The sequence below is a fragment of the Oncorhynchus keta genome, chromosome 31 (genome assembly GCF_023373465.1).
Source record: "Oncorhynchus keta strain PuntledgeMale-10-30-2019 chromosome 31, Oket_V2, whole genome shotgun sequence".
In the NCBI taxonomy this organism is placed as follows: Eukaryota; Metazoa; Chordata; class Actinopteri; order Salmoniformes; family Salmonidae; genus Oncorhynchus; species Oncorhynchus keta.
In genome coordinates, this window is record NC_068451.1 from 24,713,161 (window position 1) to 24,740,062 (window position 26,902).

The 26,902-nt window shown below is 50.0% G+C and overlaps 1 protein-coding gene across 2 annotated transcripts in view; it reads right to left on the reverse strand.

Annotated features, from left to right (window-relative positions):
- Positions 1–1,859: 1,859 nt before the first annotated feature.
- The window catches only part of LOC118379574 (ETS domain-containing transcription factor ERF-like), a 72,901-nt gene continuing 47,858 nt past the window's right edge, over positions 1,860–26,902 (reverse strand). The window contains exons 2-5 of one of the 2 annotated variants that reach the window (XM_052490080.1): positions 19,362–19,581; positions 4,519–4,634; positions 3,166–4,310; positions 1,860–3,061 (exon numbers count right to left, since the gene is read on the reverse strand). In XM_052490080.1, the coding sequence (XP_052346040.1) occupies positions 2,381–3,061; positions 3,166–4,310; positions 4,519–4,634; positions 19,362–19,581 (2,162 nt within the window). In that variant the 3' untranslated portion in view covers positions 1,860–2,380. Of the gene's footprint in view, positions 3,062–3,165; positions 4,311–4,518; positions 4,635–19,361; positions 19,597–26,902 lie in introns of both variants that reach the window. The other variant, XM_052490079.1, reaches the window with a different exon arrangement.

Here is a 26,902-nt window from a genome sequence, read left to right on the forward strand (position 1 = left end):
TGTGGCCTGTGGAATGTTGTCCCCCTCCCCTTCAATGGCCGTGCAAAGTTTCTGGATATTGGCGGGAACTGGAACACGCTGTCGTACACGTCGATCCAGAGCATCCCAAACATGCTCAATGCATGACGTCTGGTGAGTATGCAGGCCATGGAAGAACTGGGACATTTTCAGCTTCCAGGAACTGTGTACAAATCCTTGCGACATGGAGCAGTGCATTATTCTGAAACATGAGGGGATGGAAGGGGATGAATGGCACGACAATGGGCCTCAAGATCTCATCACGGTATCTCTCTGCATTCAAATTGCCATCAATAAAATGTAATTGTGTTCCTTGTCCATAGCTTATGCCTGCCCATACCATAACTTCACGCCACGACGAGGCACTCTGTTCACAACGTTGACATCAGCAAACTTCTCGTCCACACGACGCCATACACATGGTCTGCGGTTGTGAGGCCGGTTGGATGTACAGCCAAATTTTCTAAAACAACATTGAAGGTGGCTTATGGTAGAGAAATGAACATTCAATTCTCTGGTAACACCTCTGGTGGACATTTGTGCAGTCAGCATGCCAATTGCACGGTCCCTCAAAACTTGAGCCACCTGTGGCATTGTGTTATTTGACAAAACTGCACATTTTAGAGTGGCTTTTAATTGTCCCCAGCACAAGGTGCACCTGTGTAACGATCGTGCTGTTTAATCAGCTTCTTGATTTGCCACACCTGTCAGGTAGACGGATTATCTTGGCAAAGGAGAAATGCTCACTAACAGGGATATAAATAAATTTGTGCACAAAATTTGAGAGAAATAAGCTTTTTTTATGTGTATGGAAAATGTCTGGGATCTTTTATTTGGGACATGGGACCAACACTTTACATGTAGCATTTATATTTATGTTCAGTGTATAAATATATAGTTTATACGAACGAGTGTGTATATCTCAGTTGGACTTTCTCGTTTTATATATTTTTTTATTAAGACTCTTGTAAAGAGTTTATACATGCTATAAAACAAGGCATAGAGAGGCACTGTATATATGTGTATATGTGTATATGTGTATATATATATATGTGTACACATATACACATATATATATATATACACATGTGTGTGTCTACAGGTGTGCTTGCATATGCAGTGTTGTGTGCGTATTGTGTGTGCGTATTGTGTGCGTATTCTGCTGGTTTAGTTAACACTATGAGACTATGGTTGATAGAACAGGAGTAAGGGATTTGGGTGGAGCTGGTGAACTAGGATTCTGTGCAGGTGGCCCTTGCTCCTGCCCTGCCATGGGATATACAAGGCTAAGCTAGGATATGCTAGGCTAAGCCAACAGTTAAAAGATACTGGACCCCTCACTCTCCTTTTCCATAGGAGAGCTCTCTCCCCCTCCCAATGGTCCCCTCGCTGTTCCTCTCTGTCATCTAACAACCGAGCCACTGCTCCCTCCCCCTCCGTTTATCCTCCACCAGATCAGGATATTTCAGGTCCACAAAAGAAAGGAAGTAGGAGAGAGAGAGAAAAGATTACAGAAAGAGAGGAAAGTACAAAAGTGATGACAGAGGAGTGTTAGAGAGAAATAAAGTGTGTGTTGAATAGCAGTACCCTTCAGTAGCAGTCCAAGAGCAAAGCCTCCATGTCCCAAAGTCCTGTCCACTGTCTGTTTCCCCAGCAGCTGGTGTGTGTGTGTCTGTGGCATCCCTGAGTGGAGTGGCCAGTGTTGCGAGAAGGAGTCTGCCAGTTTACCACGACTAGGTTCCACTGCCCCCAATCGACAGCCCAACTTTCCTGTGTGTCTGTTATGGGTAAGAACGGGGGGGATACTATTACATAAATAATAGAGAGAGTCTCACACTATGTATAAACACCCGGTCATTTATTGGGTAAATCACCAACGTTTCGGCATCACTGTGCCTTCTTCAGGGTCATACTCTTACACCCATGCTCTCCTCCTCAGTCTTCTCTCTCTCTCAGTGTGTCTGATACAGGTACAGGCACTTGTAGAAGCCCCGTCTTCATCTCTATACAAAAATAAAATGGGAGAAATCTCATCCTCCATGTCTGCAGGGCTGTGGAGTTGGGCTGTCTGAGTTGGGGTCCCCTGAGGAGAAAGAGCCTAACCCTAGAGGGGGGGGTAGCGTCCCCTCTGGTTCTGCCCCTGGTTTAAGTCACTGAGTCTGGGCTTGCTTGGACCAAAAGTCCCCTCTCTCCTCTTTTCTACAAGTCTCTGAGGGAGGGGTCTTGTTACAGTAGAAGGTAAGGGCTTTGGGAGGAGGGTGTGGACTGCATCAGGGTTTGGAGTTTGATTAGGCCCAGGTTTAGTTTGAGTTAGGAGAGAACTGTCTGTCTGTCAGAGTGGCAGGAGGACCTCAGGAGTCATTTACACTGTCCTAAACCACCACTGTCTGCTAGCATTAGTGTTTCTATGTATCCCTATGTGTGTGTGGATCAGCATCAGCAGTCCTTGTTCTCCAGTGACAGTTGGGCGGTGGCCTGGTGCAGGTCCTGGTTCACCCCTCTGAGCCAACAGGAGGGAACACTCATACCCCCCCAGGGCTGGGGGATTAGGGGCGCTGCTAGCCCCGTTTTCCTGCATCCCTCCATTCTTCTCGGTCTCTCTTTCCCGCTCCTTCTCCCCTCGTACTTTCTTGTCGTCCTGCTCTTCCATGGCCTCCATTCGTTGGTCTTCACTCCAGCGCCGTTTGAAGCGCAGCTTGAGTGGAATGCACTTGGTCTGCCCCTGGGCGGGGGACTGGGGAGCGGGGGTGTCGCCTGGCTCGGCCGGCTCACTCTTCAGGGTGGGAGGTCCGCGGTGGGGGTGGGAGGTGAAGAAGGGCAGCAGGCCTGGAGGGGGGGGTGCGGGGGCCTTGAAGACATCCTCATCCAGGTCCTCGTCGTGGGGGTGTGGGTGGGAGGAGGTCCCGTTGGGGTGGTGGGGGTGAGGCCGGGGGTGTCGGGGGGAGAAGAGGTCGTACTCGTCGCCCCGGTCGTCGGGGTCTTCGTCGCTGATGTCAGTCACCTCCACCTCCTCTTCTGACTCAATATCTGAGATGGGCTCCACCTACAGAGAGACAGAGAGTGTCGATATCACAGTCACAAACGTTTAGCCATCAGGATCCTCAGCACATACAGTTCAAAGTGACTATGTCCCCTTGTGGGTCTCACCTTGATCTTGGGCAGCCCGGTGCTGTTGAGGGAGCCGGTGGAGGAGGAGATGGAGATGAGTCCTGACCCGCCGGCTGAGCTCAGGTCACTACCGAAGGACAGGGAGGACCCCAGACCGGAGGACGACAGGGACCCTGAGCCCGAGGACAGTGAGCTCTGCCTGGGGTGGTGGTCCTGGCTACCATCCCTCTGCTTCCGGCCCAATGGAGGAGGCTGCAGCTTGAACTTGAAGGGCGAGAGGTGAGGCGGCTCCTCACCCAGGTGCAGTGGGTGGTGGATGGGGTGGGGGTGGGAATGGGAATGGGCCGAGTGAGGGTGGGCTGAGTGCGGGTGAGGGTGGGCTGAGTGAGGGTGAGGAGAGTGGGATTGGGACAGGGGTGATGGATGTCGATGACTATTCAGACCTGAGCGTTCTCCTCCTCTCTCTGCTCCTCCCCTCTCGCCCAGTTCTCTCTTGTCTTGGGCGAGGCGGTGTGGCTGGGGAATGATGACGTTGGGGTAGTGGAGGAAGGCTCTGGGGCTGAGGTGGTAGTTGTAAACACTCTGGTGGTGGGCCTGCAGGTAGCGCTTCATTTCCTCAGGGTTGAAGGAGAAGTGGGAGCCTAACATGGGGGAGAGGGAGGGGGACGGGGTGTAGGGCAGGTGGGAAGAGGGGGTCAAGGACAGGGCTGGGGACAGAGGTGGGGCTATGAGCCCTGCACCCCCAGGGCCAGGCAGGGGGGACACGGGGAAGGGGGACAAGTTGTCGGGGTGGACCCTGTGTCCCAGGGGGCCGCGGGAGCCTGGGTGGGCGTTCCCAGCTCCACCATACATCCTAAACAGAGACTCATGTGACAAACGGGGGTGGATCATACTCCTGTACCCTCCTCCTCCTCCCCCTCCTCCCCCATTCAGCCCTCTCTCTCCCCCCCTCTCCTCCCCTCCTCCCCCGTTGCCGTCCTCTATCTCAGAGTTGACGGAGGTCCCATCGCTGCAGTCGCTGACCGAGCCGCGCGCCATGCGCCGAGCCACGGTGCTGAACACGCCCCCGGGGCTACGCAGGTCCTCATTGGGTGAAAGCATGTCGGACGGCGTGGAAGGTGGGAAGCGGAAATGAGTTCCGGCTGCGGAAGGCAATGGTGGGGCACTCTGAGGAACACCACTACCTGTTAGAGAACAGGAGAGAGAGGGAAGAGAACGGAGAGATGCAATGATGAGGGGAGTAATACACTAGGTAATGATATGGATTAGCACAGTCAGTGTTTAAGGATTTAGTGATGTCTGACACACACACACACACACACACACACACACACACACACACACACACACACACACACACACACACACACACACACACACACACAGCGGTACCTGTGGAGCCCATGTCTATGAAAGGGTAGTTGACCAGGACCAGTTTGTTGAAGTTGAACTTGTAGGTGAACCTCTTCCCTTTGGTCTTGTGGAGGATTCTCTTGTTGTAGTAATACCTGGTGGGGAAACAGACCAATATGGGGTCACACACAGACCTTTATGTCTCATTACTACCTGTAGCATGCTTCTCAGTGTCACCACACACAGTCACACAGGAACTCTTCAAATGGTACCACACACAGTCACACAGGAACTCTTCAAATGGTAGTGAGTGAGTATGTCAGTGTGTGAGTATGTCAGTGTGTGTGTGTGTGTGTGTGTGTGTGTCAGCTTGTGTGTCAGCTTGTGTGTGTGTGTGTGTGTGTGTGTGTGTGTGTGTGTGTGTGTGTGTGTGTGTGTGTGTGTGTGTGTGTGTGTGTGTGTGTGTGTGTGTGTGTGTGTGTGTGTGTGTGTGTGTGTGTGTCCTTGCGCTCTGGATCCCCTTCCAGTCAGTCCACTAAAGGGTGTGAAAGGATGGTTTTCTAGCTGCTTAGGTCAGCATGTAGAGGAGATGTGTAGTGGACTGACAGCTAGCTGTACTGTCTGTAGCTGGCATGTTAAGAGGAGAGGAGAGAGAGATAAGAGGTTAGGACTGCTGGCAACGCAGTATGACTAGTGGTGTTCCACTACTGGTGACTGACTGCATGGGTCTGGGACAGTCCGCCAGTCAGTCAGCCAGAGTAGCTGTTATTATCTACTACGGCTGTTATTTTACCTGGAGCCTCCCACTCTTATTATGCTAAGACTTGTGGTGTCTGTGTATGGAGGCAGACTGTAGTTCTTTTTCTTCTCTCCCTCCCCTCCGCTCCACCCCCCTCCACTCCCTCTCCCCCCTCCCCTCTCTCTCCCTCCATCCATCCCTCTCCCCTATCTCTCTCCATCCCTCTCCCTTCTGCTCCCTTTCCCCTCCCTCCCTCTTCCTTTCCCCCCTCCGCTCCCTTTCCCCTCTCTCTCCCTACATCCCTCTCCCTTCCCCCCTCCGCTCCCTTGCCCCTCCTCCGCTCCCTTCCCCCCCTCCGCTCCCTCCATCCCTCTCACTTCTCCCCCTCTGCTCCCTCTTCTCTCCCTCCACCCCCCTCCATCCCTCTCCCCCCACCTCCGCTCCCTTTCCCCTCTCTCCCTCCATCCCTCTCCCTTCCCCCTCCCTTTCCCCTCTCTCTCCCTCCATCCCTCTCACTTCCCCCCTCCGCTCCCTTCTCTCTCCCTCCATCCCTCTCCCCCTCCATCCCTCTCCCCCACCTCCGCTCCCTTTCCCTCTCTCCCTCCATCCCTCTCACTTCCCCCCCTCCGCTCCCTTCTCTCTCCCTCCACCCCCCCATCCCTCTCCCCCACCTCCGCTCCCTTTCCCCTCTCTCTCCCTCCATCCCTCTCCCTTCCCCCCTCTCTCCCTTGCCCCCCCTCCGCTCCCTTTCCCCTCTCCCTTCCCCCCTCCGCTCCCTTTCCCCTCTCTCTCCCTCCATCCCTCTCCCTTCCCTTTCCCCTCCGCTCCCTTTTCCCTCTCTCTTCCTCCATCCCTCTCCACTCCTTTTCCCCTCCGCTCCCTTTCCCCTCTCCCCTCCCTCTCCCTCGCTCCCTTTCCCCTCTCTCTCCCTCGCTCCCTTCCCCTCCCTCTCTCTCCCTCGCTCCCTTTCCCCTCCCTCTCTCTCCCTCGCTCCCTTTCCCCTCTCTCTCTCCCCTTGCTCCCTTCCCCTCCCTCTCTCCCTTTCCCCTCCCTCTCTCTCCCTCGCTCCCTTTCCCCTCCCTCGCTCCCTTTCCCCTCCCTCTCTCTCCCTCGCTCCCTTTCCCCTCCCTCCCTCGCTCCCTTTCCCCTCCCTCGCTCCCTTTCCCCTCCCTCTCTCTCCCTCGCTCCCTTTCCCCTCCCTCTCTCTCCCTCGCTCCCTTTCCCCTCCCTCTCTCTCCCTCGCTCCCTTTCCCCCCCCTCCCTCTCTCTCCCTCGCTCCATTTCCCCTCCCGCTCTCTCCCTCGCTCCCTTTCCCCTCCCTCGCTCCATTTCCCCTCCCGCTCTCTCCCTCGCTCCCTTTCCCCTCCCTCTCTCTCCCTCGCTCCCTTTCCCCTCCCTCTCTCCCTTTCCCCTCCCTCCCTCGCTCCCTTTCCCCTCCCTCTCTCTCCCTCGCTCCCTTTCCCCTCCCTCTCTCCCTTTCCCCTCCCTCTCTCTCCCTCACTCCCTTTCCCCTCCCTCTCTCTCCCTCGCTCCCTTTCCCCTCCATCTCTCCCTCGCTCCCTTTCCCCTCCCTCTCTCTCCCTCGCTCCCTTTCCCCTCCCTCTCTCTCCCTCGCTCCCTTTCCCCTCCCTCTCTCTCCCTCGCTCCCTTTCCCCTCCCTCGCTCCCTTTCCCCTCCCTCTCTCCCTTGCTCCCTTTCCCCTCCCTCTCTCCCTCGCTCCCTTTCCCCTCCCTCTCTCTCCCTCGCTCCCTTTCCCCTCCCTCTCTCTCCCTCGCTCCCTTTCCCCTCCCTCTCTCTCCCTCGCTCCCTTTCCCCTCCCTCTCTCTCCCTCGCTCCCTTTCCCCTCCCTCGCTCCCTTTCCCCTCCCTCGCTCCCTTTCTACTCCCTCTCTCTCCCTCGCTCCCTTTCCCCTCCCTCTCTCTCCCTCGCTCCCTTTCCCCTCCCTCTCTCTCCCTCGCTCCCTTTCCCTCCCTCGCTCCCTTTCCCCTCCCTCTCTCTCCCTCGCTCCCTTTCCCCTCCCTCTCTCTTGCTCCCTTTCCCCTCCCTCTCTCTCCCTCGCTCCCTTTCCCCTCCCTCTCTCCCTTTCCCCTCCCTCTCTCCCTTTCCCCTCCCTCTCTCTCCCTCGCTCCCTTTCCCCTCCCTCGCTCCCTTTCCCCTCCATCTCTCCCTCGCTCCCTTTCCCCTCCCTCTCTCTCCCTCGCTCCCTTTCCCCTCCCTCGCTCCCTTTCCCCTCCCTCTCTCTCCCTCGCTCCCTTTCCCTCCCTCTCTCTCCCTCGCTCCCTTTCCCCTCCCTCTCTCTCCCTCGCTCCCTTTCCCCTCCCTTTCCCCTCCCTCTCTCCCTTGCTCCCTTTCCCCTCCCTCTCTCTCCCTCGCTCCCTTTCCCCTCCCTCTCTCTCCCTCGCTCCCTTTCCCCTCCCTCTCTCTCCCTTGCTCCCTTTCCCCTCCCTTGCTCCCTTTCCCCTCCCTCTCTCTCCCTCGCTCCCTTTCCCCTCCCTCTCTCTCCCTTTCCCCTCCATCTCTCCCTCGCTCCCTTTCCCCTCCCTCGCTCCCTTTCCCCTCCCTCTCTCTCCCTTTCCCCTCCATCTCTCCCTCGCTCCCTTTCCCCTCCCTCTCTCCCTCGCTCCCTTTCCCCTCCCTCTCTCTCCCTCGTTCCCTTTCCCCTCCCTCTCTCCCTCGCTCCCTCTCCCTCCCTCCCTTTCCCCTTCCTCCTCCCTCTCCCTCGCTCCCTTTTCCCTCCCTCCCTCCCTCCCTCCCTTTCCACTCCCTCCCTCCCTTTCCCCTCCCTCCCTTTCCACTCCCTCCCTCCCTTTCCCCTTCCTTTCCCCTCCCTCCCTCCCTTTCCCCTCCCTCCCTGAAACTGGATCTGATTCTCTCTCCTTCCTTCTTCTGTATCACATTCCATTCTTCCATCATTCCCCTTTAACATCATCTACCGGTTTATCCCTCTTCCCTCCCTCTTTCCCTGGGGGCGATGGAGACAGACTGGGAGACAGGACAAGCCTGCTCTGTTGAAAACATTGTTTAGGTCAGGCAGCCTACCAGCAGTATGTCTCTCCATCTCCGACAGAGGAGAGGCACATGGTCCTACACAACTCTACCCTCTCTATCTCCTCCCTTCCTCCCTCTCTCATCACATAGTCAGAGTATGGGAATGCTTTGAAGAGCATTTGAACTCCCTTCAAAAGAGAATAAAGATTCTTTGAGGGTCTGTGTTTAGCTGCCCCCCAAGCCCTTACACACTCCACACACACAAAGGTGAACACACACACACCTAAAAACCTTCATCCGCTCATAATCAGATGTAACAATAACCATGTGGATTTAGACTTAGTGAGAGACTTCCAGGAAAATATGCAATGGGTTTATGGGTCCGCTATTTGTTGTATCCGTTTGAGATTGTGTGTACACAGTATGTGTGTGAGATTGTGTGTACACAGTATGTGTGAGATTGTGTACACAGTATGTGTGTGAGATTGTGTGTACACAGTATGTGTGTGAGATTGTGTGTATACAATATGTGTGTGAGATTGTGTGTATACAGTATGTGTGTGAGATTGTGTGTACACAGTATGTGTGTGAGATTGTGTGTACACGGTATGTGTGTGAGATTGTGTGTACACGGTATGTGTGTGAGATTGTGTGTACACGGTATGTGTGTGAGATTGTGTGTACACGGTATGTGTGTGAGATTGTGTGTACACGGTATGTGTGTGAGATTGTGTGTACACGGTATGTGTGTGAGATTGTGTGTACACGGTATGTGTGTGAGATTGTGTGTACACAGTATGTGTATGAGATTGTGTGTACACAGTATGTGTGTGAGATTGTGTGTACACAGTATGTGTGTGAGATTGTGTACACGGTATGTGTGTGAGATTGTGTGTACACGGTATGTGTGTGAGATCTGCTCTCTATACACACACACCATCTATTGTCATATCGCTGCTCTCGAGACACACACACACCATCTATTGTCATACAGCTGCTCTCTATAAACACACACCATCTATTGTCATATCGCTGCTCTCTATAAACACACACCATCTATTGTCATATCGCTGCTCTCTATAAACACACACCATCTATTGTCATATCGCTGCTCTCTATAAACACACACCATCTATTGTCATATCGCTGCTCTCTATACACACACCCACACACCATCTATTGTCATATCGCTGCTCTCTATACACACACCATCTATTGTCATATCGCTGCTCTCTATAAACACACACCATCTATTGTCATATCGCTGCTCTCTATAAACACACACCATCTATTGTCATATCGCTGCTCTCTATACACACACACACACACCATCTATTGTCATATCGCTGCTCTCTATACACACACACACCATCTATTGTCATATCGCTGCTCTCTATACACACACACCCCATCTATTGTCATACAGCTGCTCTCTATAAACACACACCATCTATTGTCATATCGCTGCTCTCTATACACACACACACCATCTATTGTCATACAGCTGCTCTCTATAAACACACACCATCTATTGTCATACAGCTGCTCTCTATAAACACACACCATCTATTGTCATATCGCTGCTCTCTATAAACACACCCCATTTATTGTCATACAGCTGCTCTCTATAAACACACACCATCTATTGTCATATCGCTGCTCTCTCTACACACACACACACACACACACACACACACACACACACACACACACACACACACACACACACACACACACACACACACACACACACACACACACACACACACACACACACACACACACACAGTCTATTGTCATATCGCTGCTCTCTATACACACACACACCATCTATTGTCATATCGCTGCTCTCTCTCTACACACACACACCATCTATTGTCATAACAGCTGCTCTCTCTCTACACACACACCATCTATTGTCATACAGCTGCTCTCTATAAACACACACCATCTATTGTCATATCGCTGCTCTCTATAAACACACACCAGCTATTGTCATATCGCTGCTCTCTATACACACACACACCATCTATTGTCATATCGCTGCTCTCTATACACACACACACCATCTGTTGTCATATTGCTGCTCTCTATACACACACACACCATCTATTGTCATACAGCTGCTCTCTATACACACACACACCATCTATTGTCATATCGCTGCTCTCTATACACACACACCCCATCTATTGTCATACAGCTGCTCTCTATACACACACACACCATCTATTGTCATATCGCTGCTCTCTATACACACACACACCATCTATTGTCATATCGCTGCTCTCTATACACACACACACACCATCTATTGTCATATCGCTGCTCTCTCTACACACTAGAGGTCGACCGATTATGATTTTTCAACGCCGATACCGATTATTGGGGGACCAAAAAAGCCAATAACGATTAAATCGGAATCGGCCGATTTAAAAATTAAAAATATTTGTAATGATGACAATTACAACAATACTGAATTAACACTTATTTTAACTTAATATAATACATCAATAAAAATCTATTTAGCCTCAAGTAAATAATGAAACATGTTCGATTTGGTTTAAATAACGCAAAAACAAAGTGTTGGAGAAGAAAGTAAAAGTGCAATATGTGCTAAAAAAGCTAACGTTTCAGTTCCTTGCTCAGAACATGAGAACACATGAAAGCTGGTGGTTCCTTTTAACATGAGTCTTCAATATTAACAAGTAAGAAGTTTTAGGTTGTAGTTATTATAAGACTATTTCCCGCTATACCATTTGTATTTCATTAACCTGTAACTTTATAGCTTCCGTCCCTCTCCTCGCTCCTCCCTGGGCTTGAACCGGCAACACAACGACCACAGCCACCATCGAAGCAGCGTTACCCATGCAGAGCAAGGGGAACAACTACTAGAAGGCTCAGAGAGAGTGATGTTTGAAATGCTATTAGCGCGCGCTAACTAGCTAGCCATTTCACTTCGGTTACACCGGCCTCATCTCGGGAGTTGATAGGCTTGAAGTCATAAACAGCGCAATGCTTGACGCACAACGAAGAGCTGCTTGCAAAACGCACGAAAGTGCCGTTTGAATTCATGTTTACGCGCCTGCTTCTGCCTACCACCGCTCAGTCAGATACTTAGATACTTGTATGATCAGTCAGATTATATGCAATGCAGGACACGCTAGATAATATCTAGTAATATCATCAACCATGTGTAGTTAACTAGTGATTTATGATTGATTGTTTTTTATAAGATACATTTAATGCTAGCTAGCAACTTACCGTGGGTTACTGCATTCACGTAACAGGCAGTCTCCTTGTGGAGTGCAACGAGAGAGAGGCAGGTCGTTATTGCGTTGGACTAGTCTGTAAGGTTGCAAGATTGGATCCCCCGAGCTGACAAGGTGAAAATCTGTCGTTCTGCCCCCGAATGAGGCAGTTAACCCACCGTTCCTAGTCAGTCATTGAAAATAAGAACGTGTTCTTAACTGACTTGCCTTGTTAAATGAAGGTATATAAAAAATAAATAAAAAATTAATCGGCACCCAAAAATACCGATTTCCGATTGTAAAGAAAACTTGAAATAGGCCCCAATTAATCGGCCGACCTCTAACACACACACACTCCATTTGTCATATAACCGCTCTCTGGCTCTCTCTTCTTACACACAGACAGGCACGGACACACACATTGTAGTGTAGTAACTAGGCACTGACTAACAGGAAGTCAGGATAACAACGCCCTCCATGAGTCCCTGTTTATTTTCTGCCTCTTGTCACACCAGCTGCTCACACTCAGGTGTGTGGCCTTATGCACGTGAGACAGAACACTACCGGAAAACCTGGTTTGTGTGACCAGTGTTGGTGGGTGGCTAAACTGTAGTGTGTGTGTGTGTGTGTGTGTAAAGATGAGGGTCTGGCTAGGCTGGTCACATGCTCTAAGGGTGTGTGTGTGTGTGTGGAGATGAGGATCTATCTGAAGTCTGATTAGACCAGTCACATGCTCTGTGGGCACAAGCGTGTGGTCAAGTGTACTCTGGGTGTGTGCTCTGCCCGCACAGCAAAGAAAAGACTCATTCTATCCTGGACAATGAGATGTGTACACACACACACAGGACTATAAATGTACAACACACTTGACACAAACTCATACAGTCACCCGCCCTCCTCTCCCTAGTTCTCTCTATACAATAGGCTCTGTTGTAAGGCCGGGACTCCTGACCTAGTCACAGTCCTAGTCACAGTGGTGTCACAGCAGTCCTGCTCAATCAAACACACACGGAGTGAACACGGTCGGTGTGTGTGTGAGATGGGGGAGGGATATCCTACGGCGCCTGATGGTAATCTTTACCAGCTGTGGTGAATGCAACCTCTAACCTCTGACCTGTATGAGCTGTTAACAGTCAACATCATGACCCCATCAGAGGACCAGACCACAACATGGTACAGAGACCAGAGAGAGAGACCCAGGGCTTCACTGTGCGACTGCCATCTTGGTTTACTCCCACAGCCCTCCAACCAGTACACTGATGCCATTGTCTACTCTCCCTCTCCACCCCTCTTTCTCTCTGAGCACTGGGTGGAGAGGGGATCCACACTGGGACTGGGGCTACAGAGCACAATAATGTCTATGGGATGGGTTTACCATTAATATCTCTGATAGAGTACTGTTCATACATTTCACTCAGAGCAACAACAATTAATAAATCATCCCTGATCAACTCCTTTTGGCACTTTGTTCAATTCAAGCACACACACACCTCGTTTGACACCGGAGCGGTATGTGAGGTCATGGGTCTGCCACCACAACAAACCCTCTGAAGATTCACATCAATAGCAATGTGGGAAGAGGATTGATGGCACTAAAGACCAATAAAACACACATTGTAGCAACCATCCCCATATGGAACACATGACAGAGAGGGCCACCTTGCTCCACACATATGGGAGAAATCTGGAGACCAAAGTCAGTGTGGTACCCAGGACTTCAGCTGGAGTTAACTTACACACACTCTCTCGCACACACAGTTCAAACGCATGTTTTCAAGACCCTGCACTTCAATCACCCAGGCCCATGATCTTACAGTTTCCTGTATAGTGTGCACATGGTGATTTCCCCTTATCAGGAGTAATATTGTAATCCAGTGTGCCTGTGAGTTGACTCTCCAAGAGGACACGTGACTCCCTGCATCATTCCTGTCTCCTGCTCCCACAGCCACTGTGAAATTCACACTCTCACAGTGAAGATTAGTGTGTGTGTGTGTATGTGTGTATGTGGTCTTGTTCTTCTATCCAGAGGGACAAAGGCTATTTTACGCTTAGGGGTTTGGTTTAGGGTTAGGTCTAGGCGGTAGGTTTAGGGTTAGGCGGTAGGGTTAGAGTTAGGCGGTAGGGTTAGGGTTACAATTGGAGTTAGGTCTAGGCGGTAGGTTTAGGGTTAGGCGGTAGGGTTAGGGTTAGGCGGTAGGGTTAGAGTTAGGCGGTAGGGTTAGGGTTACAATTGGAGTTAGGTCTAGGCGGTAGGTTTAGGGTTAGGCGGTAGGGTTAGGGTTAGGCGGTAGGGTTAGAGTTAGGCGGTAGGTTTAGGGTTAGGCGGTAGGGTTAGAGTTAGGCGGTAGGGTTAGAGTTAGGCGGTAGGGTTAGGGTTAGGCGGTAGGGTTAGAGTTAGGCGGTAGGTTTAGGGTTAGGCGGTAGGTTTAGGGTTAGGCGGTAGGGTTAGAGTTAGGCGGTAGGGTTAGAGTTAGGCGGTAGGTTTAGGGTTAGGCGGTAGGGTTAGGGTTAGGCGGTAGGGTTAGAGTTAGGCGGTAGGGTTAGGGTTAGGCGGTAGGGTTAGGGTTAGGCGGTAGGGTTAGAGTTAGGCGGTAGGGTTAGGGTTACAATTGGAGTTAGGTCTAGGCGGTAGGTTTAGGGTTAGGCAATTAGGGTTAGGCGGTAGGGTTAGGGTTAGGCAGTAGGGTTAAGCGGTAGGGTTAGGGTTACAATTGGGGTTAGGTCTAAGCGGTAGGTTTAGGGTTAGGCAATTAGGGTTAGGCGGTAGGGTTAGGCGGTAGGGTTATGCTTAGGCGGTAGGGTTATGCTTAGGCGGTAGGTCTAGGTGGTAGGGTTAGGCGGTAGGGTTAGGCGGTAGGGTTAGGCGGTAGGGTTAGGCGGTAGGGTTAGAGTTAGGCGGTAGGGTTAGAGTTAGGCGGTAGGGTTAGAGTTAGGCGGTAGGGTTAGAGTTAGGCGGTAGGGTTAGGGTTACAATTGGAGTTAGGTCTAGGCGGTAGGGTTAGGGTTAGGCGGTAGGGTTAGGGTTAGGCGGTAGGGTTAGGGTTAGGCGGTAGGGTTAGGGTTAGGCGGTAGGTTTAGGGTTAGGCGGTAGGGTTAGGGTTAGGCGGTAGGGTTAGGGTTAGGCGGTAGGTTTAGGGTTAGGCGGTAGGGTTAGGGCGGTAGGTCTAGGCGGTAGGGTTAGGCGGTAGGGTTAGGCGGTAGGGTTAGGCGGTAGGGTTAGGCGGTAGGGTTAGGCGGTAGGGTTAGGGCGGTAGGTCTAGGCGGTAGGTTTAGGCGGTAGGGTTAGGCGGTAGGGTTAGGCGGTAGGTCTAGGCGGTAGGGTTAGGCGGTAGGGTTAGGCGGTAGGGTTAGGCGGTAGGGTTAGGCGGTAGGGTTAGGCGGTAGGGTTAGAGAAAATAGGATATTGAAAGGAAATCAATTTTAGGTCTCCACAAAGACAGAAATATAAGTATGTGTGTTAAGGTCAGAGATATGAGGGAGAGACACGCTACAGAGGGAAAGATGGAGAAAGATACAAGGGGAGCAGACAGAGTGAAAGAGGAGGAAGATACAAGGGGAGCAGACAGAGTGAAAGAGGGGGAAGATACAAGGGGAGCAGACAGAGTGAAAGAGGAGGAAGATACAAGGGGAGCAGACAGACTGAAAGAGGAGGAAGATACAAGGGGAGCAGACAGAGTGAAAGAAGAGGAAGATACAGACAGACTGAAAGAGGAGGAAGATACAAGGGGAGCAGACAGACTGAAAGAGGAGGAAGATACAAGGGGAGCAGACAGAGTGAAAGAGGAGGAAGATACAAGGGGAGCAGACAGACTGAAAGAGGAGGAAGATACAAGGGGAGCAGACAGACTGAAAGAGGAGGAAGATACAAGGGGAGCAGACAGAGTGAAAGAAGAGGAAGATACAAGGGGAGCAGACAGAGTGAGAGGAGGAAGATACAAGGGGAGCAGACAGAGTGAAAGAGGAGGAAGATACAAGGGGAGCAGACAGAGTGAAAGAGGAGGAAGATACAAGGGGAGCAGACAGAGTGAAAGAGGAGGAAGATACAAGGGGAGCAGACAGAGCGAAAGAGGAGGAAGATACAAGGGGAGCAGACAGAGTGAAAGAGGAGGAAGATACAAGGGGAGCAGACAGACTGAAAGAGGAGGAAGATACAAGGGGAGCAGACAGAGTGAAAGAGGAGGAAGATACAAGGGGAGCAGACAGAGTGAAAGAAGAGGAAGATACAAGGGGAGCAGACAGACTGAAAGAGGAGGAAGATACAAGGGGAGCAGACAGAGTGAAAGAGGAGGAAGATACAAGGGGAGCAGACAGACTGAAAGAGGAGGAAGATACAAGGGGAGCAGACAGAGTGAAAGAGGAGGAAGATACAAGGGGAGCAGACAGACTGAAAGAGGAGGAAGATACAAGGGGAGCAGACAGAGTGAAAGAAGAGGAAGATACAAGGGGAGCAGACAGACTGAAAGAGGAGGAAGATACAAGGGGAGCAGACAGAGTGAAAGAGGAGGAAGATACAAGGGGAGCAGACAGACTGAAAGAGGAGGAAGATACAAGGGGAGCAGACAGACTGAAAGAGGAGGAAGATACAAGGGAGCAGACAGACTGAAAGAGGAGGAAGAGGGAGCAGACAGACTGAAAGAAGAGGAAGATACAAGGGGAGCAGACAGAGTGAGAGGAGGAAGATACAAGGGGAGCAGACAGAGTGAAAGAGGAGGAAGATACAAGGGGAGCAGACAGAGTGAAAGAGGAGGAAGATACAAGGGGAGCAGACAGAGTGAAAGAGGAGGAAGATACAAGGGGAGCAGACAGAGCGAAAGAGGAGGAAGATACAAGGGGAGCAGACAGAGTGAAAGAGGAGGAAGAGTTCCAATACTGTGACTCTATAGGCCTGGACACTACTAGACTATAAGGAGGATGAAATCAGAGGAAATGTGGAGAAGGGGTGAGGAGAGGATGAGAGGAAGAGAAGAATGGGGTAGTGTGAGGAGAGAATAAGGAAGAAGAGGAGGGCAGAGGCGAGGAGGAGAAGGAAGGAGGTGGATCTCACATCGTTAAGATGTATTAAGACCCAAAAGGAAAACACCCCGCTCCCTCCAAACTGTGATTTGCAATTAGTGTGTTAAACCAGCCTGTCCTCATCAGACCCCATCTGCAACAGTCACCATGTTAATCACACCACAGTAGAGACCTTACGTAAGCCCCCACCCTAAACAGGGCGACCCCATCGCTCTTCTGCTCTCTCTGCTTCCAGATTATGTGTGGTTTATCAGTGCTTAGTCTAATCTCTGTTTTGTGAAGTCAGAAATACAAGAGACTACAAGCCAGCCCATTCTAACAGTCAGCGGTGACTGGTTAGGTTAGATACTTGGCTGTTGAACTGTGTAGTTCTCTCAGGTTATGGCTCCTATTCTGTCCTGAGTGAAGCAATTGCATTGCAATGTGTCACCTGTGTATTAATCTAGACTGTACAGATTAGTCCAAAGTGTATGTCAAAGTCTGTTGCGTTGTTGTCAGTGAGTAAATGGTGTTCTACGATGTGTGTGTGTGTGTAGCTGAGAGGTAGATCAGGCCCAGCCTGGGGGATGATACTGTACAGCCTGAGGCCTGGGTGGATGTTTTACTGGCTCGTTACACTACAGGGTCACAGACCTAAGAGTAAGGCTGGGGTCATCACCAAAATAGCTTGAATTGGTGTTTCAGTATATGGGGGTCATTGCCGTAACGGTGAGGCCCTAATGGGTGTTAGGGTCAGTGCCATAACAGACCTGAGTTGGTGTCCATAAATGATGGGCTGCATGTGGTCAGACTAGTTATACAGTAGGGAGGGACAACTGACCTTTTTGTCTGGAACAGTTCTCACATCATTTGTTTTAAATCGCTCCTGTACTATTTTTAGAAACAAATATGTGCACATTTATCTTGTGTTGATGCCAGCAGTGAGCAACAATGCCTCATTTATCATAACCATTATAGATAACAAATCTTAATGGCTAAAATGCCTCATATATATTCAGTCAATAGAAAAAACAAGTGCCATTTAAGATGAATGTATTGAAACTGGAATATCGCCAGGTTATATTATATTGTGGAACACAAATCTTCAAAAAGATAGTAACCTCAGCAATGTGCTTGCTTGAAGAAGCCTATGGTTGTGCAATGGCATAGTATGGTTTTGTTCATTTAGCAGACAAGACGCTCTTATCGCAGTCAAGACACCTATTTTATATTCAAAAACGGATGTAATATAACGTAACAGAATAGTGCCAAGCGATGCGCATCTCCCGCCTGGAACATTTATTCTCAGAGTGATCATTTGAAACTGGTCTACATTTTTCATGGTTACAATCAAAAATCTGTCCTCGTTTTGATACACAGACGTTGGATTTAGTGTATTATGCCTGTTCCTTGGAATTTTCTAAATTGATTAACAATACTACATTGAACACTGCATGGGGATGTGCAGGACATCTGTTTGGTGAGGAGCCCTGGACTTGGTAGAATATTTTGTTTTCATTCATTTTTACAATATAGCCAATTTTGACTTTGTGGCTGTGGTAACCAGTGACAACCGCAAAGTACCCTAAGCAGAAAATGACAAAATTAAGCAGAAAATGACAAAATTAAGCAGAAACTGCAGCTCATTGTTGGAACATTATTTCTGGGAAAGGGAATTTAAGGATCAGCATTGTGTGATACTTGGCAAGGTTTATTTTTTGTGGTGTCCTGCAAATGCACATGTACAAATAGAACATTAGTTAAAGCAAATTAACGTTGTCTTCAAGAGAAAATGTTGACCAAATAGATTTACAGTATTTTTTTTTTAAATTAAAGAATCTCTGGTAAAGATTGGGTTGATGTTAGTTTGAGTACTAAACTTGTCATGCTCATCCCTTTTATACAGTGTATGGGTGATTGACATGTGATAGGCTATATGTGGTCAGAGTAGTGGTTATACAGTGTATGGGGAAGCCATACGGGGTCATGGAGGTCAATGCCATAACAGTATAAGGGGCTTGTGTTTGGGGTGTTTGAGTGAACAATCTTTTTTGTTTAGTCACTGCCATTTCATGGGCAATATTATCACCCGCCATGGCAGGAATATGGGGTTTGAGATGGTGTCAATAGAGTACATGTGCTTTCTGTTCACTGCCAAAACAGTGTTTTGGGAGATAAGGTCAGTGCCAATACGATAGGCCTACAGTATACAGTGTATTAGGAGATAGGGTCAGTGCCAATACGATAGGCCTACAGTATACAGTGTATTAGGAGATAGGGTCAGTGCCAATACGATAGGCCTACAGTATACAGTGTATTTGGAGATAGGGTCAGTGCCAATACGATAGGCCTACAGTATACAGTGTGTTAGGAGATAGGGTCAGTGCCAATACGATAGGCCTACAGTATACAGTGTGTTAGGAGATAGGGTCAGTGCCAATACGATAGGCCTACAGTATACAGTGTATTAGGAGATAGGGTCAGTGCCAATACGATAGGCCTACAGAATACAGTGTATTAGGAGATAGGGTCAGTGCCAATACGATAGGCCTACAGTATACAGTGTATTAGGAGATAGGGTCAGTGCCAATACGATAGGCCTACAGAATACAGTGTATTAGGAGATAGGGTCAGTGCCAATACGATAGGCCTACAGAATACAGTGCTTTAGGGGCTAGAACTGGTGTCATAGTCATAACAGCCAGCTTAGGCAGGTGAGAGAGACATGGTCATGTCAAGCAGACTGAGTTGATGAAATGTTGACCGTGCACAACGTAACAATAAACCTATATCTGGGGCCGAAGCCCGAGCTTGGAGAGGAATTGGGGCCTGGATCACTGCCATGTGCATTAGGATCCGTGTGTAAACAGCACATTGGGCTGGACACGCTTGCTGTTATTGAGTTTCCTTACCGGAGTGCCCTGCTCAGCTTGTCGTAGTTCATCTGGGGTTTGCACTTGCGGGCCCCCCATAACCGGGCCACCTCGTCAGGGTCCTTGATGACAAACTCTCCATAGTCCCCCTGCCAGGCGATGACATCATGGTACTCCTCCTTCCTCAGCAGCTCCAGAATGAAGTGCCACAGCTGGATCTGCCGCGAGCCGGGGCTCGACTCGGGTTTGTAGGCCCAGTCTGGAAAGGCAAACCCTGGGGAGGAGAGGGGGGAGACCAGGGAGAAGGGAGTTAGCCTGGAGGTCCGTGGAGCACAGCCATACTGATGGACTGAGACGATTAGCCTTCATAGAGGACAGCACGTTCAGAAAGGCTATGCTCTCAGTCTAAATGTTCACTTATTTCTAAACAGTAGGCAGCACATAAAAAACCAACATTTGGGCCAATAGCGGAATCACAGGAATGCTGTTTAGTTGCAGGGCAGGACATGAATATAGATTCCAACTCCTACAAGAGGAGAGAGGTTGCCGCTTGCCATGTCAGGTGTTCTCAGGTGCAGAGTGGAACATGTGTTCTAGAAGGTGTGTTCTAGAAGAGGAAAGAGGATTAGTGAGGCCTACTTGTGTTCGGTCTTTTAGTTCTCTGTCTGTAGCTTAGGGATGTATTTGGGATCCATCTGTACACCAGTCTGGTTCTGTTTCTACTGTTATTAACTTCGTGGATATAGGGGGCACTAATTTTAATTTTTGGATGAAAAACGTTCCCGTTTTAAACAAGATATTTTGTCACAAAAAGATGCTCGACTATGCATATAATTGACAGCTTTGGAAAGAAAACACTCTGACGTTTCCAAAACGGCAAAGATATTGTCTGTGAGTGCCACAGAACTGATGTTACAGGTAAAACCCAGATAAAAATCCAATCAGGAAGTGCCGCATTTTTTGAAACAGCCTCATGCCAATGACTCCTTGGAGCTAGGAGTCAGCTTACGTTTTCCCCAAGGTGTCTGCAGCATTGTGACGTCTATTTAGGCATTTACATTGGAGAATGGCTGTAAGAGACCATATAGGGCGAGTGGACGCATGGTGTCTCCCGGAGAAAACGTTGCGTAAAATACTGAGGTAGCCATTTTTCCAATAGTTTCTTATGAGAAACCAACTGCCTCCACGGATATATTATTGAATACATATGTTAAAAACACTTTGAGGATGGATCCTAAACAACGTTTGCCGTGTTTCAGTCGATATTATGGAGCAAAGTATTTTCGGTCGATTTCTCAGCCAAGCAGGATGAACAAACGTGAAGTTTTTCGCCAACAAAAATATTATTTTTGGAAAAAAGGAACATTTGCTATCTAACTGGGAGTCTCCTGAGTGAAAGCATCTGAAGTTCTTCAAAGGTAAATTATTTAATTTGGTTGCTTTTCTTATTTTTGTGAAAATGTTGCCTGCTGCCAGCACAGCCTAGCATAGCATTATGCCATGAAAATCTGAGATGACAGTGTTGTTAACAAAAGGCTAACCTTGTGTTTCAATATATTTATTTCATTTCATTTGCGATTTTCATGAATAGGAAACGTTGCGTTATGGTAATGCGCTTGAGGCTATGATTACGCTCCCGGATACGGGATTGCTGGTCGCTAGAGGTTAAGGCGTACACAGTGCTGCACATCATCGAGTGTGGCTGCTTGTCACTCACACCTGCCTGACCTGGCCTCTTCTCTGCCCTCCTCTTCTTTCCTCTCCTCCACTCTACTTTGTGTTGTATCTGACTCATGGTAGACTGGGTGTAGAAACCACAACAGTCCTGTCACCATCACTGCTAGAGCGTCCACCCAACCACAACAGTCCTGTCACCATCACTGCTAGAGCGTCCACCCAACCACAACAGTCCTGTCACCGTCACTGCTAGAGCGTCCACCCAACCACAACAGTCCTGTCACCGTCACTGCTAGGGCGTCCACCCAACCACAACAGTCCTGTCACCATCACTGCTAGAGCGTCCACCCAACCACAACAGTCCTGTCACCATCACTGCTAGGGCGTCCACCCAACCACAACAGTCCTGTCACCATCACTGCTAGGGCGTCCACCCAACCACAACAGTCCTGTCACCATCACTGCTAGGGCGTCCACCCAACCACAACAGTCCTGTCACCATCACTGCTAGAGCGTCCACCCAACCACAACAGTCCTGTCACCATCACTGCTAGAGCGTCCACCCAACCACAACAGTCCTGTCACCATCACTGCTAGGGCGTCCACCCAACCACAACAGTCCTGTCACCATCACTGCTAGGGCGTCCACCCAACCACAACAGTCCTGTCACCATCACTGCTAGGGCGTCCACCCAACCACAACAGTCCTGTCACCATCACTGCTAGGGCGTCCACCCAACCACAACAGTCCTGTCACCATCACTGCTAGGGCGTCCACCCAACCACAACAGTCCTGTCACCATCACCCAACCACAACAGTCCTGTCACCATCACTGCTAGGGCGTCCACCCAACCACAACAGTCCTGTCACCATCACTGCTAGGGCGTCCACCCAACCACAACAGTCCTGTCACCGTCACTGCTAGGGCGTCCACCCAACCACAACAGTCCTGAGCCGGAAACACTCACCGATCTCCCTACCGTGATACTACTCTAATAGTGAACACACACACACGGCCACAACACTGGTTCTCTTTCTATGTCTGTGGAATACTATTCATAATGAAAACCTCTCCATCTCTTTCCCCTGTTTCTGTCACTCTTTCCTACTGGCAGAGGAAACAACACGACCTCGTCCTCCCTCCCCCAAATGTACAACGGAAACTCAAAGTGTGAAAGGCGGAAACAGGCGGTGGGTGTGGGCACATGTTCATGAGTGTTTGTTTGTCTGCCTGCTCGACTGACCTTGATGTAAATGTGTATTCAAGATTGAGAATAAGCCAGTGTGTGAGTGAATGAGTGTGTATACATGAGGCTTGAATGACGAGTTGAATGCACTTGATGACCACCTCACATGTGGCCATGAAGATGTGACAAATCTGAGCCAGACGGTGTTACCGGAGTGTTACATAGTTTAAATCCGAGAGAAACACGGATCACCTACTGTTCAATATGACGAACATCCTCTCTACATAACCATTACTCTGCCTGAGAAGAACAGGAGTCCATAGTTCCGTGATAAATATCAGGCCAAGTCAATGCCGACCAATCCCATTCTCCTGATTCACGTGGCAGGATCTATACAACAGATAACATGGCGTTATGGAATTAGCTTAACTTTAGAGGTCTAGCTACATAATGGGCGTGTATGACATCACAACAGCAGAAAAGTCACTACTAGTACAGATCAGATCAAATCAATTTAATTAGCCCTCCTGACATCAGCTGATATCTCAAAGTGCTGTACAGAAACCCAGCCTAAAACCCCAAACAGCAAGCAATGCAGGTGTAGAAGCACGGTGGCTAGGAAAAACTCCCTAGAAAGGCCAAAACCCAGGAAGAAACCTAGAGAGGAACCAGGCTATGAGGGGTGGCCAGTCCTCTTCTGGCTGTGCCGGGTGGAGATTAGAACAGAACATGGCCAAGATGTTCAAATGTTCATAAATAATAATAATCAGTGGTTGTAGAGGGTGCAACAGGTCAGCACCTCAGGAGTAAATGTCAGTTGGCTGTTCATAGCCGATCATTGAGAAATGAGCCCTGAAAATCATAAAAATAACCAAATGTAGCTAGATGTTGGAGAGCCTTTGTAGACGATGGACTGATTGACAGATAGATAATAATGTGCACCATGCTATGCAGCGCCACCATTTAGACCCTGTTACCTAACGCCCTTCACTACGTCAATACACAGCATCTGGCAACCAACATAGAGCCACACTCAAAAGATATGTGCTTTATGTAGTTCTATGTGGGCTTAAATAGGTCTGCCTTGGTGAACCAGATTGACTAACTGAATAAGGGCAGTTTGGAGAGTTCTCAATTATTGACAGATTACTTTTTATATATACTTTGTTTCCGAAACTCAGCTTTGATAGGATGACAGTGACACAGACAACAGACTACACACATCGCGTGTCAGGTCAACAGGTGAAATGGATCCCTGGTAAGTAGATAGAGACAAAACTCTGCCTGCCAACCTCCGAACAAAGACTACAAAACCAATCATCATCATCACACGTACAGATAAGGAGAGAGCGTACCGTGTGTAGATAACAGGGTAAACCCCCCCCCAAACAGCCAGCTAAACAGGGGATGAAAACACCAGTGTGAGTTGTAATATCAGTGTAAAGTGATCTTGGTAGGAAACAATGTCTCAGCAACCAGAACCCAGTAGTGTGTTGTGATACGGGACAGACATGTCTTCTCTACAGGGATTCTGAGGAAAATAGAGCCACAACAGGTGTCTTTTCATCACACACCAAGGCTGTGTCCTATATGTTACACCCAGAGGCCAAACCTGTCCTGAGTCACCGTGGATCAGTTATCACAAGAGGCTGCTCATACTGACACAAGAAACAGAGACCACGACACACACACACACGACATGACATGTCCACAGGTCTGTTTGATGAGGTTTTAAGCGACCCTACAGTGGGCTTTGTGTGAGAAAGAAGTACCGCGCGTGTGCGTGTGCGTGTGTGTGTGTGTGTGTGTGTGAGAATGCATCAATGCCATGCAGGAGAAAAGCAGTGTGGGACCTCACCCCCCAGACTTAACCTCTCTGACCTCTACTACTCTTGCCCATCCTCCTCTCCTCTATCCATCTCTGGTGCTCTCTTTCCCTCCTGGGGGAGACACCAGATAGCCATTACAGCACAGAGAGGTGCCAGACACACACACCATCAATAATGCAGCAGCTAGGCTGTGTGTGTGTGTGGAGGAGTGGCGGGGGGGGCTAATCTCTGCCCTGGGACACTAGAGCTTGGGGTGTGGAGGGGTGTTAGTAAGTGAGAATATATAAAGGGGAGGTTGGAGGTTGTGGTAAGTAGCTACAACTTTTAGTTGGGGGATGGAGGGAGTCCCGGTGGGGGCTGAAAGGGAAGGAGGGAAGAGGAGACAGGGTGAGTCCTAGGACAAGGAGAGAGGAAGGGGGAGGAGACAGGGTGAGTCCTAGGACAAGGAGAGAGAAAGGGGGAGGAGACAGGGTGAGTCCTAGGACAAGGAGAGAGAAAGGGGGAGGAGGAGACAGGGTGAGTCCTAGGGCAAGGAGATAGAAAGGGGGAGGAGACAGGGTGAGTCCTAGGACAAGGAGAGAGAAAGGGGGAGGAGGAGACAGGGTGAGTCCTAGGACAAGGAGAGAGAAAGGGGGAGGAGGAGACAGGGTGAGTCCTAGGACAAGGAGAGAGAAAGGGGGAGGAGGAGACAGGGTGAGTCCTAGGACAAGGAGAGAGAAAGGGGGAGGAGGAGACAGGATGAGTCCTAGGACAAGGAGAGAGAAAGGGGGAGGAGGAGACAGGGTGAGTCCTAGGACAAGGAGAGAGAAAGGGGGAGGAGGAGACAGGATGAGTCCTAGGGCAAGGAGAGAGAAGGGGGGAGGAGTAGACAGGGTGAGTCCTAGGACAAGGAGAGAGAAAGGGGGAGGAGGAGACAGGGTGAGTCCTAGGACAAGGAGAGAGAAAGGGGGAGGAGGAGACAGGATGAGTCCTAGGGCAAGGAGAGAGAAAGGGGGAGGAGTAGACAGGGTGAGTCCTAGGGCAAGGAGAGAGAAAGGGGGAGGATGAGACAGGGTGAGTCCTAGGACAAGGAGAGAGAAAGGGGGAGGAGGAGACAGGGTGAGTCCTAGGGCAAGGAGAAAGGGGGAGGAGGAGACAGGATGAGTCCTAGGGCAAGGAGAAAGGGGGAGGAGGAGACAGGATGAGTCCTAGGGCAAGGAGAGAGAAAGGGGGAGGAGGAGACAGGGTGAGTCCTAGGGCAAGGAGAGAGAAAGGGGGAGGAGGAGACAGGGTGAGTCCTAGGGCAAGGAGAGAGAAAGGGGAGGAGGAGACAGGGTGAGTCCTAGGGCAAGGAGAGAGAAAGGGGGAGGAGGAGACAGGGTGAGTCCTAGGACAAGGAGAGAGAAAGGGGGAGGAGGAGACAGGGTGAGTCCTAGGACAAGGAGAGAGAAAGGGGGAGGAGGGAGAGTGGGAAACAAGAGTGGGAAGAGAGAGACAATGGTTGAAGAGGGGGTTGGGGAAAGAGGGGGTATAAAGAGGGGGATGAGATCATAGCTCGTCTGGTAGTCTGTTGTCATCCAGGTCACATTGCTTATCCCCCTCCCTTGTTCTCCCTCTCTATCTCTGCGGATGCCCGTCTTCCTCTGTGTGATCTCTTTGGCGGGCCTTTTCTAGACTTCTAACGCTGGAGCTATTTCAACTATGTAGAGGGACCAACTACAATGACCTCTAAACAGCCCAGGGAGAGAGAGAGAGATGAGGGGAAAAATGGAGAGGAAAAAGTGAATGATAGCGAGAAGGAGAGTAACGTGCCATATCCAATCGCTGACAACCAAGTACACAGAACCATCTCCTACCCTCATCCCAAGTGGTGCAGCGGTCAGAGAGACAGAGACAGAGAGACATAGAGAGAAGGAGAGTCACTGTTCACAAACACACCCCACAGAGCCACAGGACAGCAGCACAATTAGACCCAACCAAATCATGAGAAAACAAAAGATAAATACTTAACACATTGGAAAGAATTAACAAAAAAACAGAGCAAACTAGAATGCTATTTGGCCCTAAACAGAGAGTACACAGTGGCAGAATACCTGACCACTGTGACTGACCCAAACTTAAGGAAAGCTTTGACTATGTATATATACTGTATATATACACATCATATTACTTTTGAATTGTCTTTATTGTTTTGAAACTTCTGTATGTTAAATGTTTAGAGAGAGAGACAGACAGAGCGAGAGAGAAAGAGTGAGAGAGAAAGAGCGAGAGAGAGAGAGAGAGACAGACAGAGCGAGAGAGACAGAGCGAGAGAGAGAGAGAGACAGAGCGAGAGAGACAGAGCGAGAGAGAGAGAGCCAGAGCGAGAGAGAGCCAGAGCGAGAGAGAGCCAGAGCGAGAGAGAGAGAGCGAGAGAGAGAGAGCGAGAGAGAGACAGAGAGAGCGAGAGAGAGACAGAGAGAGCGAGAGAGAGAGACAGAGAGAGCGAGAGAGAGACAGAGCGAGAGAGAGAGCGAGAGAGAGACAGAGAGAGAGAGAGAGCGAGAGACAGAGCGAGAGAGAGAGAGAGCGAGAGACAGAGCGAGAGAGAGAGAGAGCGAGATAGACAGAGCGAGAGAGAGAGAGAGCGAGAGACAGAGCGAGAGAGAGAGAGAGCGAGAGACAGAGCGAGAGAGAGAGAGAGCGACAGAGCGAGAGACAGAGCGAGAGCGAGAGAGACAGAGCGAGAGCGAGAGAGACAGAGCGAGAGCGAGAGAGAGAGACAGAGCGAGAGCGAGAGAGACAGAGCGAGAGCGAGAGAGACAGAGCGAGAGCGAGAGAGACAGAGCGAGAGCGAGAGAGACAGAGCGAGAGCGAGAGAGACAGAGCGAGAGAGAGAGAGCGAGAGAGACAGAGCGAGAGAGACAG